Source organism: Cynocephalus volans, chromosome 3, assembly GCF_027409185.1.
Source record: "Cynocephalus volans isolate mCynVol1 chromosome 3, mCynVol1.pri, whole genome shotgun sequence".
NCBI classification, from domain to species: Eukaryota; Metazoa; Chordata; class Mammalia; order Dermoptera; family Cynocephalidae; genus Cynocephalus; species Cynocephalus volans.
The window spans coordinates 181,707,250-181,725,372 of NC_084462.1; the positions used below are offsets into that span (position 1 = coordinate 181,707,250).

Sequence of the window (18,123 nt, forward strand, 5' to 3'; positions counted from 1 at the left end):
TTGTTAATTGTTAACAAATGTGATGAAAGAAAATTCTCTTTTTTTCTGCATTCCCTGGAAAGCACGACGGGCCTGCAGCCTGGTTGGGCACCCATGGCACCGCAGCCCCGGCACCTACCACGTGGTCGTGGGAGTGGGGACAGAAAGGGACCACAGGAGAGTGGATCTTTCATGCCCTCTTAGGCACTTTTTTCTTTTTTAAAATTTTATTTATATTTATTTTGGGGGGTACAGTATGGTATTTCAATACATGCATATACTGCAAGGCACATTTTTTAAAATAAATTTTTATTTTCAGCCAAGTATAGCATGGACATAATTTAAAATGTCAAATACTGCTACAGGGCCTGTGATGAGCAACGGCAGGCCCCGACCTCAGCCCTCTATTCCTGCAGTCCCCTCAGCCAGAGCACCTGCTTTCTTCCTAGTTATTTACCTCTGGGTTCCGAATTATGTCTGGATTGCTACTCTCTTGATTTATTCATATTAGGTGCTATCAGTGAACTAGCTGTTGTGAGAGCTGAGCATATGGCTCCTGTGCCTCCCTGACCCTCACTTCTATTATAGTTAATTCACAAATTGTTATTAAGTCCATATTGAATGCTTACATTGCTGAGCCTTATTGGTGTGCTTTTCTTTCTTGTAAGCTTTTATTTTTTCTAGAAATAATTGCTTCCCCCCCCCACACATTTGCTTAGTTTACTTTTTTGCTGCTTGATTTTATTTTTAACAAAATCATACATGCATGTAGTTTTAAGTGTCAATTCTCTAAGACTGGTTTTACAAAAGAGAGCAGCCCCTCCCCTTCCTCTCCTTGAGGTCACCACCTTCGAGGCTTTGAAGCTGTCTCTTGGCATATCTGTCTACATCACTAAATCAAGCTTATTGTCACTTCTTCGTTTTTTGGTTTCGGGCATCATTTATTGACTTATTCCATAACACATCCCATGCTACCCCTGTTGCCATCACTGCCACCCATGGGCACATTTCCCTTCCTCCCTCTTACTAGGATGTCAGCTGGCTGCTGAGAGGTAACAGGGATAATGGTAACTTAAATCAGAACTTTATTTCTCTCTCAAGTAAAAGCATGAGCCGGCAGGCATTTGGGAAGTCGGGTGGCTTTGCTGTGGAGGTGTTCCAGACCCAGGTTGCTTCCTCACCCCCGAGGTGGTCCTTATCCCCAGAGTTGAAGAAGGTTCACCGCCCTCAAGTGTCTGCTCCATCCCCCAGGAGGTGAGAGGGCAGGAGGAGCACACGACTTAAGGGCCATGATCTAGAAGTTGCACACACGGCCTTGGCTCACATCTCATTAGTAATGTGGCTACACCTGACTGCAAAGTAGACTGAAAGTAGATTTCAGAATCTACTCGTAAGCTGGCAGCCACATGTCAGCTAAAACTAAAATGAAACGAAGCAGCAATACAGGACAACCTGCAGTCTCTGCCAGACTGCATCTCCCAGTATGGTTAAAATGGTCGTGGGTCAGTCAAGAGGCTGTAGTCGCAGCTCTAAGTCCTCAGCAGGTCAAAACAACGAAGGTGCAGCTGTTTCTTGCTCATGCAACAAGTCCCTCAGGTTGGTGGGAGGGCCCTGTTTATCACGGCCAGGCTGGGGAACACAGTCAGCCAAGGCAGCCACATCTCAAAACACCAGTGGTGGCCATGCCAGAGGAAGAGAACTCCAGGAGAGTTCAAACCCACTGGGAAATGCTCTTCTCACAACTCAGTGGTCAGAACTAGCCACATGGTCTCACGCAACCACAAGGGAATTGGAAGTGAAGGCTTTCCATGGGCCTGGAAGGCAGGACACCAGGAATGTCTGGTGAACAGCAGCAATGGCTGCTTAGGTTGGTCTGATCAACAGCTGGGATCACATTATTATGGCATGCAAATGCTGTTCCCAGGTGAGCTGTGTGTGGCACATTGTGATTACTTTTTACCTTTTGTATAAGATTTTGTGTTTCCTGGAGTTATATATATTTTTAGTTTTTAAAAAATAAGTTTATCATGAAAACCCTTCCCCCAGTCCTGCTCTTTGTTTTTGTGGATTTCTACCTTTTAAGATTTTTTTACTGTCAGTTGGCAGAGTCGTGGAGATAGAGGACATAACCGCGAGATCCATGCACTGTTTAACTAGAAGGCCCATATTCACCTCTGCCTACTTCATTGTTCCTTCCAGATAGAAACTGCTCTGCAGAGTCATTATTTTTGTTCCTCACTTAGATCTTTTACTTCTGTTTGTCCTTAGCAGTATTGATCCTTTCCATTAGTTCTCCTGAGTAACTTGCTGACAGGTGTCCAGGGAGTGTGTCATCCAGAACACAAGATGTCCTAGAAGGCCTGTTTGTGGTACTAAATCCTTCAGTGTCTCCTCTGAAGAGCGTTTATTCTTTTTTTGTGAGGGGGCTTGGCTGGCCAGTACGGGGATCTAGACCCTTGACCTTGATGTTATAACACTGTGATCTAACCAACCGAGCTAACTGGCCTGCCCAGAGGAGTATTTTTTCTTTAAGAACCTCCCGAAACACAAAACTGATAGCCACCAGTGGGCCTCAGGCTCCCAGGCGGGCAGCTGGCGAGTGCAGCTTCCTGGGCCCTGTCCTGCCCATCTGCCTCTGTTCTGATTCCAGCAGCCTGCTGCTTAAGTGAACAGGGAGACCATAGCGGAACACCACCATTCCCCCCAAATGCTGACCGTGAGGTTTCCAGACTACAGGACATCTGGTTGTCTACTTTTATGATGGTTAGGTTTTAATAAATGCAGCAAACGCAGAGGGAAGAGAAATCCTAAGAAACATTACCGTTAAATGCTTTTGGGCTTCCAGTCAAGACGGTGGAATAGACAGTCCCCAGAGTCACTCTCTCCCACAAATCAACAAATTTACAGCTATTAAAAAGTAATGACAACCAAGCTGGGGTCTCTAGAGCTCAGGAGAAGAGGAGGAGAGACATACGGAGTTCATGAAGGCAGGAAAAGCCACAATCACGGAAAGGACCGCTCCCACCATTTCAAGCCCCAGGTGCTTCAAGGCTGGAGCTGGTGAGTGCGTGGAGCAAGAGCTGGCAAAAGCCACTGCTGTGCCTGTCCTATGAAGTTGCTTGGAGGTGGCAGGGGAGAAGAAGGCCTTGGTGTCCCCCAGGCCAGTAGACTATTAACAGGGTTCACGTAGACCCACACAGGAGCAAGGAGCCACAGACAACTGAAAAAAGGAGCCACTCAGAGGCCAGTGAGTCATTTCAAGGGATCAGCACATGGCCCGTCCCATGGGAAGTGTTTGGAGTGTGGGTGGTGGTGGAAATGGGCCACTGGGGCACAGCATGGACAGCTGATCCCCTCAGTGTAGACTGGTCAGGAATATAGAACTGTAGGGGGTGCAGTTTGCTGAAAAGACTCAGGCCCAGACTAGAGTTACACACAACCCAGGTGCACCAGATCTCACGAGACCCAGAAGTGCTTACAAGGTCAACAGTTAAAACCTGAGCTGCACAAAAAGCCTTCCCCAGAGAATCAGCAGCAAAACAGCAATTTAGCTCAACTACAGGGCTCAAGTGCTGGTCCCCACAGGAAGTTCCCCCATTTTAGAAGTAAGCAAAGGACAACAAATTAGTTCCAGAGCAGAGTTTAAGTGGTGGGGGCAGCTAATAATCCAACACAGAACTGAAAGAAAAAACAAAATATCCACAGATCAGTGACAAAGTTCTGATATTCACCAGTAAAGATCTAATACCTCCAAAAAACACCTATAAAACCTAGCAGGATTGGAAGCCGTCTGAGCTCCCAAGCTGGGGAGGGGGGGAGGGCCAAGGGCCTCAGCCATGCCCCCCACATCTGCAACCAGCCCAGCAACAACCACCTAGCTGCCACCAGAAATACCCTGGGCTCCCAAGCTGGGGTGGTGGGGTGCCAAGGGCTTCAGCCACACCCCCCTGACATCTGTATCCAGCCTAGCAACAACGAAGCCGCCCCCAGGAGCACCCTGGTCTCCTCTGCTGGAATGAGGGGGGTGCCACAGGCCTAGACCATGCGCTCCCTCCTTCCTCCTCCTCCCACCCTATTTCACTCCCCCTCTCCCCCTGCAACTGCTCCACATCTTAGAATGTAAAAAAATATTAATAAATAAAATAAATTTAAAAAATAAATAGCTAAATGCTTTTGATATGTTAGTTTGCATAGTGAGAAATCCTAACTTTCTCTCAAGATACAAGGGTACTTCAAAAGGTCCATGGAAAGATTTGTATTATCTTCAATTCTATTTTTCCACAAACTTTTTTTTTTTTTTTTTTTTTTAAAGACGACCGGTAAGGGGATCTCAACCCTTGGCTTGGTGTTGTCAGCACCACGCTCAGCCAGTGAGCCAACCGGCCATCCCTATATAGGATCCGAACCCATGGCCTTGGTGTTATCAGCACCACACTCTACCGAGTGAGCCACGGGCCGGCCCCATTTTTCCACAAACTTAAAAAAATTTTTTTCTTCTCATTATTGGCCCTGAAAGACTTTTTAAAGTACCCTCATCCATCCCTGTAATATACAGTCTTATTTTTGGCAAATTCTTCATTTCTCTGGGAAGCCCTTGTTTGTAGGAACCTAGAACTTCAGTTTTATAGGGCTACACTCTGTATCACATAGCATGAGGTTTCTTAGACTTCTTTTTCTGGGGAGCAATGGCAGGACTGAAACACACACCGCCCCCCCCCCCCCAGGTTATTGTGTGATGCCAGTGTGACACTACTGCATGTGTTGTACTATAAGTGTCGTCCTTCCTGGTCCAGAAGTCTTTTTAGAAGATTTTATATCTGATTTGGTTTTGAGCTCTAGTTCTGAGCACAGGGCTGAGCATGTAACTGCTTGGCAAAAAAAATGAATAAAAAGAAAATAGAGGCTGCGGGCTACACCTACAGTCTCAGTAAATCAGGATGGATGAAAAGAAAGCAAATCTGGGGACTGTCATTTACTAGCTCATAAACTTGGACAACCCCATGCCTGCCTCTGGGCCTGTTTTCTCATCTGTAAAAAAAATGGAGCAGGAGTTAGTAATAATAGTTTTCTGAAGTCCTCCTGTCTATAAATTCGACACATGTAAGTCCTTAAATAGTGAATTAATGTTAACAGTCTTGATAAACTTATCTAAAAAGTATTTTAATAGTTAAACATACCAAAGGCTAAAATGACACAATTAAAAACTATTATTTATTAAATATCACTATGTATATAGTTTGGGATCAGAGAATTTATTAAAAAGGCAAACGCAAATGAAGAAACCATATAACAAGTGATACAACAGAAAAGCACAGTTGCACGGAGATGTGACACCCGAGCATTCTCCCCACACCCTCGGTTTTGGCCAGCCTCTTCAGTCTGTTTCATTGCTGTTACCTTCCGTTATTCTAGCATAAGACATTAACCATGGAAATGCTTGCAAATATTGCTGGACTATAGGATTCGTGCCAGAAGAATGCCATGAAAGCTGCTTTACTGGGCCTAGCATGTCCTCAATGTTACACAAACAGTGGCAATTTTTCTGTAGTTTTCATTTGCATGATGGTCCAACTCAGTTAACTCTGGGATTTTAAACATCACTTGTAATTACAGAACTAATATATTCTCATAAAAATTTAAACAGTACAGATAGGTATAAAGTAAAAATATTAAACCAGGGATTTTCTACACAAATGTAATATGTAAAGCACACCTAATTTACTAAAACCAGATCACTCCATCATTTTGTTCAGGACCTCATTTATTTCACTGAAGTGTTTATGGGTGACAGATTTACAACAGGTGCAGAGGACGCCCAGTGCTGGCCGGCGCCAGACGGAGGATTGCTGCCACAGTGGTAAGCAGGCCTGGAGGGCCGCAGGGAGCTGGTGAAATGATCCAGCCTGGAAGACCCTAAGAAGGATGGTGGGTGGCCATGCCACAGCAAAGGGTCTAATCCTTGGGCACGGCACTGGATCCTACACAGGGGACTGTCCACCCAGGAGAGATGGGAGAAGCCAGTGCCTGGAGCCTGGAGGTGGAGCTCACGAGAAGCTGTTTTGGGAGGTCACAGTGCTCGGTGGCCTGTTTCAAGCAGCATGCTTTCCAGATGCAGCTGGCTGTCACTCTCCAGGTAGGGCTGGTGCAGCCACATTGACAAGTAGCTCAGAATGAGGTCGTGGTCCACAGTGTGTGCCAGCTCTTCAACCACAGTGCGCTTCAGGAGGAGCTCCTTCCTGTACATGTCAGAGAGTTTCTGGGAAACCTCATCTGAAATGAACGCAAGTCTCCCCTTAACAGTAGTAATTCAAGGAAGTTCTCTTGACTCAGATGAACCACACTTTTAAAAGCTCCTTGTTAAAAACCAGAATCAGCAACAGCACTGAGATGAAAGTACCAGAGGGATGTTTATCACTGAGCGGTGTAGATTAGTACAATTAGATAACACAGCAGGAAATCACAAAAAAAGCATAACCTTTCTACCTAACCCTTAAGTGACCTGCAATGATTATAAATAGGAGATTCACTTCAAACTGACAACATTTCCTTTTTTCTTTTTCCTTTGGTAGCTGGCCGGTACAGGGATCTGAAACATTGACCTTGGTATTATAACACTGTGCTCAAACTGACAATATTTCAATAACACATTATACTAGGTGATTTTACCCTTTTCTCCTTTATTTAAAAAGCAATGTCAGGGCTGGCTGGCTGGTTAGCTCATTTGGGTGCTGGTAACACCAAGGTCAAGGGTTCAGATACCCGTACTGGCCATGAGGTTGGCTGCAGTGACCTCAATTTATTTTTTAATTAAAACAAAACAGGGGGGCTGGCTGGTTACCTCAGTTGGTTAGAGCGCAGCCTTATAATACCAAGGTCACTGGCATGGATCCTTGTACTGGCCAGTGCCAAAACAAAACAAAACAGAGGTTTGTGAGAAATTGCTAAAGGGTCACAAAAATGATTACATCGTGTAAAGTTGAATGTGTTAATTACCCTGATTTGAGCATCAGATATTACTCACAGGTACTGATGTTCAATGCTGTACCCCACAGATATGTACAATCAATTATGTTTCAATAAAAAACAAAAATACCCTTTCTTCATTAAAAAAAAAAAAAAGAAAAGAAAAGAAAATATATATATATATAGCCTCCACAGAGGAGGTGGAATTCATTCTGCCCATTGTTTTAAAGGGCTAATAATGGCAACTTGCTTCATGGGTCTCTAATTATGTTTAATAGTCTCTGCTGATGATTAGCTAATTAAAGCCAAGAAGAAATGCTCATTTTAAAATCCTGTCTACTTTCCTCCCAATGAATCCTCTTGTGTTGAATTTCAAGGCATTGCCGGCTTCTTCAAGTACCAGATCTAAATGATGCTAAATGCTCTTATAACCACGACCCTCCTGAAAATCAACTCAGAAAGAACTACTTACAGAAATGGGTTGTGGGCCACGTGTGAAACAGGGGGGGCCGGTCACTCTCCTCCCCATAATGGTAATTTTCTAGTTCACAAATTCCCTTGGTAGTTGAAGACAGCTTTTCCATTTTCACCTGTATTTTGGTCTGAAAAGATATTAATTTGGTATATGAGAACATTATTTGAAATCTCCAGTCTCAGATTCAATAACTATAAGATTTCAAAGCTAAGAAGTATAAGTCTGTTGGGACTAAAATTCCAATAACTAAACATTGTTAACTCCATGTACAGCAAATTTCCCGGGAGATGGAGGCAGACAGTTGTCATGATTTCATTAATTTGGATTACTTAGGTAATAAACCCCAGATTTCCAGTCCTGGAGAAGATAACGCTTGCTGAGTCCTACTTCACTAAGATTTCTAAACAGCACTGATTATTTTCACCCCAAAGACCTGGACGAGTCCCGAGGCAGGCTCTTGCTGCTTTTATGGAATGAAAGATAGGAGAAAAGGCATTAAATGAACTCATTTCTGACTCTCTTTTATTAACTGCCTTTGAGCTTCCTGAAACCTCTTTGAGCCTTGGTTTCCTCACTTATAAAATGGTGATAGTAAAAGGCAGCCCTACACACCTCACACGGGAAGGAAATGATGACAGCGTGACACTGACGGTGCCTAACACTGTCCCCAGCCCCACTGCACACATGAGGCAGCACAGAGTGTGTCTAATGAAGTGCTGACTTTCACAGGGTGGCGAGGAGGATTCAGTGTGTTAGTATTTGTGAAGCATCTTGTTGGAGCTACATAAGGGTTCGTTGAATAAAATAAATGAGTGAAGTAACTAGGATTTCAGACTCAACTGGCATAGGTCTAGTAAGACCAAATTTCTAACTCCTAAGTCTAGTTAACTTTATGTACGTGAGAGAGGATAAGAAAAGGTATATACGTCATAAAAATTTTAATTCTTTGCCCTTGATCCTTCCAACCACCCTCTGATGACATCTGAAGTGGCACGCACTAAATTTAGCTAACATTAATTTTTAAGGGACTCTATTCCTTTCTCAAATCTTTTTAGGTTCGATATTTCACGTGGCCCAACCCCAAGAGGCAGGACTCATTTCCGTTTTACAGCTGGGGAAATTGCTCAAGGTTGAGCTAGGGAAGGATGCGGCCAGAACTTGACACCATGCCTTCTGACCCCCAGTCTTTTGACACCCAGTCCTCTGCTCTGTCCTTTGCATCCTGCAGCAGCTTCCTGTTGCCACCTGAGTGGAGAAAATACACTCAGTTTCTCCTACTATACGTTCACAACACACTTCTGATGCCAGATATGTGAGGATTTCTCCCTACTAGCAAGCAAGCCAGCAGTTCTGCAGTAGACACCAGCTGGGTGTCCTCCAATTCAATTCTGACACTATCTACCTGAAGATAGTATCAGATTCCTCAGGTAGAGGGCTTGGTCCCCAACACTGCTCCCCACTTGAGATGCCAGATGCAAGCCCCAGATTATTTTACCTGTGCTTCTACCAACCAGCTTTAAATCAGGGTTCCCATAACCCCCTCCTTGGATTTGATTGATTTGCTGAGAAGCTCACAGAACTCAGGGGAACACTTACATTTACCCATTTATCATAAAGGATATTACAAAGGATACAAATGAAGAGATGCATAGGGAGAGGCTTGGGGGAAGGGGCATGGAGCTTCCATGCCCTCCCTGGGCACCACCCTCCAGGAACGACCACACGTGTCGCTATCCGGAAGCTCCCCGAACCATGTGCTCTTGGGTTTTTATGGAAGCTTCATTACATAGGCATGACTGAAGCACGGACAACTGTGTAGAAATGTGACTGGACAAAAAGGGTCTGCTCTGACACTAACAGCCTGGCTGGGGAAACTCAGCAAGGCCTATGTGTTCAGGTTCTTCTCTGACTCCTGTTTGGCATTTCTTCCTCCTGGGTATGAGGAAGGACTCCTTCTGGAACAGGATACTTACGGCCTACAATCACGTAAGTTAGGTCAGAGAATTTCTTTATGGCCAGTTCCAAGACAGAAAGGTGGGGGAAAGTTTAGAACAAGCCAAGAATCATGGATGAAAACCAAAATATACATATCATAATATCATACCACCTAATTCTAAGAAAAGTTTATAAAGATCAGGAGAGCAAGGAAAATCCTGGAGGCTCAGTTCTGTAGCTCAGCCATCAATAAAGAGACAAGGTTATGTATGTGTGTGCAGCCCTGAAATGAAAGCGCGTGCACAGCCGCCCACACTTACATTTCCACAGTGGTGGTCTCCTCCCACAGCTAACGTAGACCACACCATGAAATGTTTAGTCCGACTTAGGGGAAGGGCTGCATTGAACACCCAAGCAAGATCAAATTTGTTAAAGACACTTAAAGCCAAGTCTGGGAAACCATTCTTTCTAAAGGCTAGAGGAAAATAGGAAAAATAATATATCTTTACAGCACCAACTTTTGGTTGTGAACATAGAATGAGAACTTAGTTCCAAACCACTTTAAAATAGAGTAAATTCACTGGAACAGAGAACTTTTTTTCCCCAGGCTAGAAAGAGTTTATTGGCACAAGCAGTGTGGCAGAGGCACAGGAACAGAACCTAGCCCCTGGAGCACAGAACTTCTAACCTGACGGCTAGCATGCAGATCTTGGTTTCTAATTGGATTCTTCAATAAAAGGAATCAGGGCTCCTTGGAGAAATGACTGATTCTAGGCCTAAGACAGGAAATACCCAAGGTGAATCTGGAGCATCCTTTAATGCCAGAAAGTAAAGAAGTATTCAAAAAACCCAAAATCACAACCTTACAATGAAGAGTACGTCAGAGGGACACAGGAGCCAACTGAACTCCCAATGGTCAAAGTGGGAATAATTTGAGCAACAAAATAAAGTAGATCTAGGGCCGAACCCATGGCTCACTGGGGAGAGTGCAGCGCTGGGAGCGCCGAAGTCACAGGTTCAGATCCTATACAGGGATGGCCACTGCGCTCACTGGCTGAGCACGGTGCGGGCGACACCAAGCCAAGGGTTACAATCCCCTTACAGGTCACAAAAAAAAAGAAATAAAATAAAGTCAATCTAGATTATAACCCAAAGTATAAAATAAATATCCAAGAGTCCAGTCTGCTATAAATGAATGATTGAAAAATTAACAAATGGGGGAGAAGAGGCAAATCTCCCATGCATTAGAATTCCGGACGGGCCGCCTGGCTAGCTCAGTTGGTTAGAGCGCAGCCTTGCAACAAAAACGTCATGGGTTTGGAGCTCCGTACTGAGCAGCTGCCAAAAAAAAAAAAATCCAAATAATTTATATAGATTCTCCACCCTTAAGTGTGGGCTGTGCCTAGTGACTTCCTTTCAAGGAGGACAGTATGAAACGGAGAGAAAGAGCCACTTTACAATGGAGAAAGCTGACAAACACCGTCTCATTCAGGTGATCAACGTCAACAACAACAGTGAAAGTCATGATGACAGTGTCTGTGTGACATGACAAGGCACTTTACCTCTGCGGTCTTTCTCCTCAAAACCCACAACCCCAGTCTAATGAGGAAAATATCAAAAAAATCCCAACTGAGGGACATTCTGCCTGACCAGGACAAAATATCTGATCTGATCAGCATTCCTCAAAACTGCCAAAGTCTGAGTGTCACGGCCAAGAGGAGCCTAAGGAGACATGGCAACTAACTGTCAGGTAGTGTCTTGGATGGGATCCTGGGACAGAAAGAGGACATTAAGAAAAAAACTGGGGAAATCTGAATAAACTACAGTGTCTAGTTAATAACGATGTATCAGTATTGGTTCACTAATTGTAACATATGTACCGTACTAATGTATGAGACTGGGTGTGGGGTGAGGACAGTTTATGGGAACTCTACTATCTGCTCAACTTTTCTGTAAAGATGAAACTGTCCTAAAAAATAAAGTCTACTAATTAAAAAAGCACACAGCTCAGTTGGTTAGAGCACGGTGTTATAACACCAAGGTCAAGGGTTCAGATCCCTCTACAGGCCAGCTGCCAAAATAAATGAATAAATAAATAAATAATAAAAATACACACAGGCTTTATCTAATGATCTTGGGAACTTAGCCTACCATGAGCACGCAATCAGCTAAAAAAAAAAAAAAAGAAAGAAAAAGGACATAAACCTCAAAAGTCCTGAAGTCAGTACTGGATTTCAATCATAAAGAAAAGGCTATATTACAAAAATGTCTTAATGCACACAATTGGTATGACATTTAATAGAGTAGTGTTTCTTTCTTGAAAAGTTCTTTTAAACCTATAGTCTAACTTATAATAGGTAGACTCCTAAATTTGAGGAAGTGGTAACTTGAAGAAATACAACTATGTTTCAGCATATTTCTGTTTAAAAAGGCAAGGAAGCATGTAAAGCATTATAAACATTTCCATCAGAAAAAGGTTAAAATATAAAGATTTTACATGTTTGTGGGTAAGCTTTAGTTATCTAAGTTCAAATATGTACAAAACCTTAAATCCTGTGCTTGGCAAAGGGATGAGGTGCTGTTATACCCACATTTGGTGGCCAGTACGGTGGGTATTGAAATTTGGTCATTAGTTCATTAAACAAACATTTTAGTCTCTTACGTGCTATATTAAGGGTGGGTAAACTACGCCCATAGGCCAAATCTGGCCCATAGCCTATTTTTGTATGACCTGCAAGCTAAGAATGGTTTTTTACATTTTTAAATGGTTGGGAAGAAAAGTCAAAGAATAATATTTTGTGACAAATGAAATTCAAATTTCAGTGTCCATAAAGTTTTACTGGAACACAGCCACGTCCATTCACTTATGTATTGTCTATGGCTGCTTTAGCCCTACATGATGGAGTTTAGTTGCAATGGAAACTGGCCCACAAACCGTAAAATATTTACCATGTGGAGCCCAGGAAGTGGGTGAAATGGCCCCTGACAATGTACAGGATAGGAAGAGCGACTGTCTGGGACAACATCTTAGGAACATCAAGATTTGTGGGGTAGGGGGCCGGCCCGTGGCTCACTCGGGAGAGTGCGGTGCTGATAACACCAAGGCCCCGGGTTCGGATCCCATATACGGATGGCCGGTTCGCTCACTGGCTGAGCGTGGTGCTGACAACACCAAGTTAAGGGTTAAGATCCCCTTACCGGTCATCTTTAAAAAAAAAGAAAAAAAGAAAAAAAAGATTTGTGGGGTAGGTAGAGGCAGAGAGGATCAGAGGAGGCTGAGGACAAGGAAGGAATTTCCAACAGTGTCACAACTGCCAATGATCAAGCTAACTCCAAGAACATCCCTCAGATTCAGTGACAATGACCACAGGTGGCCAGCACCTTTAGTTCTTACCAACGCATCCAAGGTGGCCCGCAATTCCTCACACAGTGTCTCGAGTTCCTTATTATATTCCGGATACATCTTTTCTTCATTTTCATTGGAAGCTGCTGGGCTGCTGTTCTCTAATTCTATCTTGTCTTTATTCCTGGAAAAAATAGAAAATAATGGGTACAAAATATACTCTTTAAGCTCACTTCATTTTGTTATAATAAATCCTAGATAACTCAATATCCACATAGTGACATCAGGCATTTTGCATAAGCATTGTTTTTTTCATATCATTATAATACAAATTTAGTTATTATTTATATTATACAATAAATATGTCCATTGGTCACTCAATTTTACACTAGCGTAAGTCAATTAAATTCGGCTGTGTGGCATCCATGGCCAAGGACATAGTTCTGGGTGTACAGAGATGAATAAGACATGGATCATTTCCTCAAAGAGTTCAGAGTCTAAAAATGTAGTTCTTAAACTGAAGTCTTTGACCCATGGGGCATGAAATTAATCCACTGGGGTTGCAATCATCATTTAAGGGAAAAATTAAACATGAAAATAGATTTAAAATATCAAAGAGCATCTTACATAGTAAGAGTAAGAATTGCTTCATGGAACTTGCTGAGCACGATCCCACTGGGAAAAGGTGGCAGAGGCTGAAAGTACAGGATGTGTTTGAGGGAATTTCACAAGACAGTGGGTTGGCAAGAGCCAAGTGATAAGGCCAGGGAGTTAAGATTCTAGCGTGTATATATATATACATATACTTTTTTTTTTTTTTTTAAAGATGACCGGTAAGAGGATCTTAACCCTTGACTCGGTGTTGTCAGCACCACGCTCTCCCAAGTGATGTAACTGGCCATCCCTATATAGGGATCCGAACCCATGGCCTTGTTGCACCACACTCTCCCACATGAGCCATGGGCCAGCCCTAGCCTGTATATTTTTAAATTATAACTGTGAGAAATTAAAATAAACAAACACACACATATATGTATATATAAATAAAATAAAGCAAATCCTCCAATCAGAACTGGCATAAATATATATATCCTACAGCTTGCCTTTTTCTAGAGAACATTATCTACAGGGTTACAGCCTTGGGTTTAAAAAGCACATTCCTAGGGGGGCTGATCAGTTAGATCAGTTGGTTAGAGCACGGCAACACAAAACGGACTAAAACAATGTCCTTGTAACACCAAGGTCAAGGGTTCAGATCCCTACACAGGCCAGCCACCAAAAAAATAAAAAAACATACTCCTAGATTGTGAACTCTTTTAGGAAATGATGTATGTCTTACTCATTTTTGTACACCCAGCACTGTGCCCTAGAAGGATGCCACACGGCTGAAGTTAATTCTGCTAACAGTTTTGTCATAATTCCTTTGTCTTTTTTTTAAAAAAAGAAATGCAACAGTATGAAGATGAAGTCCCATTTACCTGCTGCCCCAACACCCATTCTTCCTAGAAGTTACCAGTATTACGAATTGAGCCTATATCCTTCCAATCTATTATTATAATTTTATATAGCTGTAACCATGAACAACGTAGTATAATTTTGTAGTTAAAATGAACATACACAGTTCATACTCACCTGAATCCTTTTATCACTTGCTTTTTTTGCTTAATATTTTATTTTTTAATTTATTCATGTTGATAAATCCTCACCCTAAAAGACTCCCATGAAACTTCTGCCCAATCATTAAGGATGAAAATCTCAGAGCATGAAGAACTCTATATGTACTTACAATAAACTGATTTTCAGGTTGGCAATATTATTTGCAGTGGTAAAACCTGCATCATTGAGGGTTTCCCATTTCAGGATTAAATTATGCCAATCGGCTGCATTGTCCTTAATTTTTCTTGCACTGACAGATAAGACAGGTTTTCTAGGCGTTACAATTCCAAGAGTCTTTGCTGATAGGGAGTAAAAGAAACATAATTATTACAGAATACACGATAATAGTTGGAGGGCAAATGTCCTCATAACTTTCAACAGTAAAACCATCTGAAATACTACATCAACAGGAAAAACAAATGGTGTGGAAACTAAGAAGTCTGCACAAACATGAAAGTTACTGGAACAAGACAAAATTGATTTTTTTTTCTTTTTACCTTTTACGACTCACTAGATACAACTGAGTCCTTTTCTGGCTTAATGGCTCCACAAAGTCTTTACTCAAGCACTTTGACCACTTTCAAAGGTTGGAAATAAGGCAAAGTTGTGACTTTCTGCCAAAATTTCAGTAGCTCCTATTACCCTTCCTACAGGATAACCTAGCCATCACTCCTTAGCACGCCCCCTATCTAGTCTCAGGCACTTTGATAAATGTGTTCAGAGCTTCGTGGCTCACTAGTGCTTGTCATTCCAAGACACTGAGAAGACTGGACATCAGAGATGCAGATGATCTCATTGCTGCTGCTGCTCTGCCTGGAACTCAGGAGGAAGTCCAAACTCCCTCGGGACCAGGCTACCCCTCTGCCTCAACACTTATCTCAACCCCTACCTTGAGCCTCCCTCAATCTCCAGTTAAAATGAACTACTGGCAGCTCTTGAAAAGCTGAGCTGCCTTTGGGACTCTATAGTTCTCTTTGCTGGAAAGCTCCTTCCTTCCTCAGGCTAATGTCGCCCATCCTCCAAGACTCATTCAGATCCCAATACCTGTGGGAAGCAACCCCACATGACTAAGAGCCAACTCAGGCTGTTTGCTGTCCCCCAGTCCTCTTGTCCCTCTCCTCTTCTCTACTTAGAACACTACAAAGGCCTGTCGTGGCTCAGAGCATAAAGTCCCTTTGATGAAGCTAGGACACACACAGCTATACATGGTTTGGAGTCTAGACTCTGAAGACCACACTGTCTGGGTCTGAATTCTGGCTCTGCCACCTGTGAGATCTTTGACAAGTTAGTTAACTTCTTGGGTCCTCAATGTTCTCCTCTGTAAAACATGGATAAAAATACAGCTGACCTTTGAACAACTCAGGGATTAAGGGTACTGATGCCCCCTCCCCGCACAGTCAAAAATCCACATATAAATTTTGACTCCCCAAAACTTGACTACTAATAGCATGCTATTGACTGGAAGCCTTACCAATAACATAAATAGTCGATTAACACATATTTTATGTTATATGTATTATACACTGTATTCTTACAATAAAGGTAGAAAAAATAAATGTTAAGAAAATCATAAAGAAGAGAAAATACATTTACAGTACTGTACAGTATTTATTGAAAATAATCCACGTATAAGTGGACCAGTGCAGTTCAAACCCTGTTGTTCAAGGGTCAAATATAGTCTCCATTTTGTAGGGTTATTGAGATTAGATACTAGATGTGAAGCTGTGAGGGCCTGGCACATAGCAAGTATTCACATATTATCTGTTCTCACAAAGGCCTCTATCACATAAGGCTTGTCCATCACTTCTCCAGCTTCTCCCACTTGTCCTCTGTGCCTCAGTGCTAGCTCTGTACAAGTTCTGACTTTGATCTGGAATGTTTTTCCTGCCAGTGTGTGTTCCCTCTCACCTGGTTAGCTCCTAGTGTTCTTTAGGGCTCTGCTTTTAAGTATCATATTGATTTTCCATCTGTTCTCAAACAACTAACAAATCTTTGCTGACTGCCTACAACATGCCAGGCACAGGGAATAAAGTGGTTGAATGAGATAGCCCAAGACTGTTTTCATGGAATTATTTTCCAAAGGGGAGGTGGATAATAAGCAACTATATGACCATGATCAGTTCAGACCATAAGTGCCGTGTAGAAAATGAAATGGGGTCTTGTGTTAGTGTGACTCCCTGAGAAGGTGTCATTTAGGCTGAGACCTGAATGCTGAGAAGCCAGAAGGGAGAGTCAGCAGCATGAGCCCTAATGTGAGAATGAGCTTGGTGAGTTTGAAAAACAGAACAAACAAACAAACAAAACATTGTGGCTAGAATGAAATGGAGAGGGAGCAGTGTGTGAGGAGGTGATCAGACGAGAACCATATAGACCAAGATAAGAAGTTTGGACTTATAGGTCGGCCTGTGGCTCACTTGGGAGAGTGTGGTGCTGATAACACCGAGGCCACAGGTTCGGATCCCTATATAGGGATGGCCGGTTAGCTCACTTGGGAGAGTGTGGTGCTGACAACACCAAGTCAAGGGTTAAGATCCCCTTACTGGTTATCTTTAAAAAAAAAAAGTTTCGACTCATTCTAGGTACAATGGACAGTGAGCACAGGGCTTCGAGAAGGGCAGTGATATGATCTGATTTAGGTTTTCAGAAAGTCATTTCCACAAAGAAGACCTCCTGGACCCCCCAGGTTGAGTTATGACTCGCTGCACTAGATATCTGGAACATCCTATACTTCTGTTATCACGACATTTAGCAGTGCAGTGTATTCACTTGTTTAATGTTTAACTCCCTGCTACACTGCTTACAGTTTCGGGGTAGGAACTATGTCTGTCTTGTTCCCTCATTCCCTTTGCACACAGTAGGTGCTGAATAAAATATGTTCAATGGAGGAATAGCTCTTACCACTCGTACTATAGTGTCTAAGGGTTTCTCTCCCCCAGTAGGAGCTCCTGAGAGAGAGAATCACATCTGATTCGTCGTCTGTCTGCCCCACACCGAGCACATATTTAGGAACCAAAAACACAGCTCTGACGTCAAGAAACTCCCAGGCTAGTAGGGAAAGAAAAACCAGTAACCAGAGTCACAGGACAGGGCAGAGTGAAATACAGAGGCTGTTACGCATCTCTGAGACTCAGCTTCCCATCTGCAAAATGAAACCGACGTCCCTTCAAGGGGTCACTGTGAGGCTCACATGAGCTGATCCACGTAAAGTACTTACAACCCTAGTCGGCACACAGTGAGCACGCGCAGAATGATAGCTTTTATATAAACAAAACGATCTGCGGCTAGTAATTCTGATTGAGGGGAGTTCAGGGAAGGGTTTCTGGAGGAGCTCGTAAGCCTTGGCACCCAACGTGCCAGTTAATACTAATTTATAATGACGATAATTACAATTTGAGTGTCAGATCTGCTGACACTCCTTTGCATACATCGTCCCTTTCAGTGTCACTCCGCACGTGAAAAAAGTGAGGCTCAGAAAAACTGACTGGCTCCGAGGCCGACTGCAGAGCCTGAGCCGGGCCAGCGGGATGGGCTGGGCCGAGGCACGGACCCCCATTTAATCTGGGGGGGGCTCCCGGACTTCTGGCCCAGCCCCGTGGCGCAAGCCGTACTATTCGCAGCCTCCCGGCCTCAGGATACTGGTCCCTGTCACGTACCTTCCATGTGTCCGCAGATATCCCGGGAAGGAGACCCGAAGCCCCACCCACGTCCGCCGGAAGCACACTTGCGTCACTTCCGGCCCGCCCGCTGCCACTTGTGTCTGTGCCGCTCTAGC

The 18,123-nt window shown here is 43.3% G+C and overlaps 1 protein-coding gene across 1 annotated transcript; it reads right to left on the reverse strand.

Annotated features, from left to right (window-relative positions):
- Positions 1–5,722: 5,722 nt before the first annotated feature.
- On the reverse strand, positions 5,723–18,071 carry CINP (cyclin dependent kinase 2 interacting protein). Its single transcript, XM_063091197.1, has 5 exons — positions 18,005–18,071; positions 14,482–14,650; positions 12,747–12,879; positions 7,415–7,544; positions 5,723–6,249 (listed from the first exon to the last, which is right to left on the reverse strand). Exons 1-5 carry the CDS (start codon positions 18,009–18,011, stop codon positions 6,047–6,049), a joined length of 642 nt encoding a protein of 213 aa, XP_062947267.1. The 5' UTR covers positions 18,012–18,071; the 3' UTR covers positions 5,723–6,046.
- Positions 18,072–18,123: the final 52 nt, after the last annotated feature.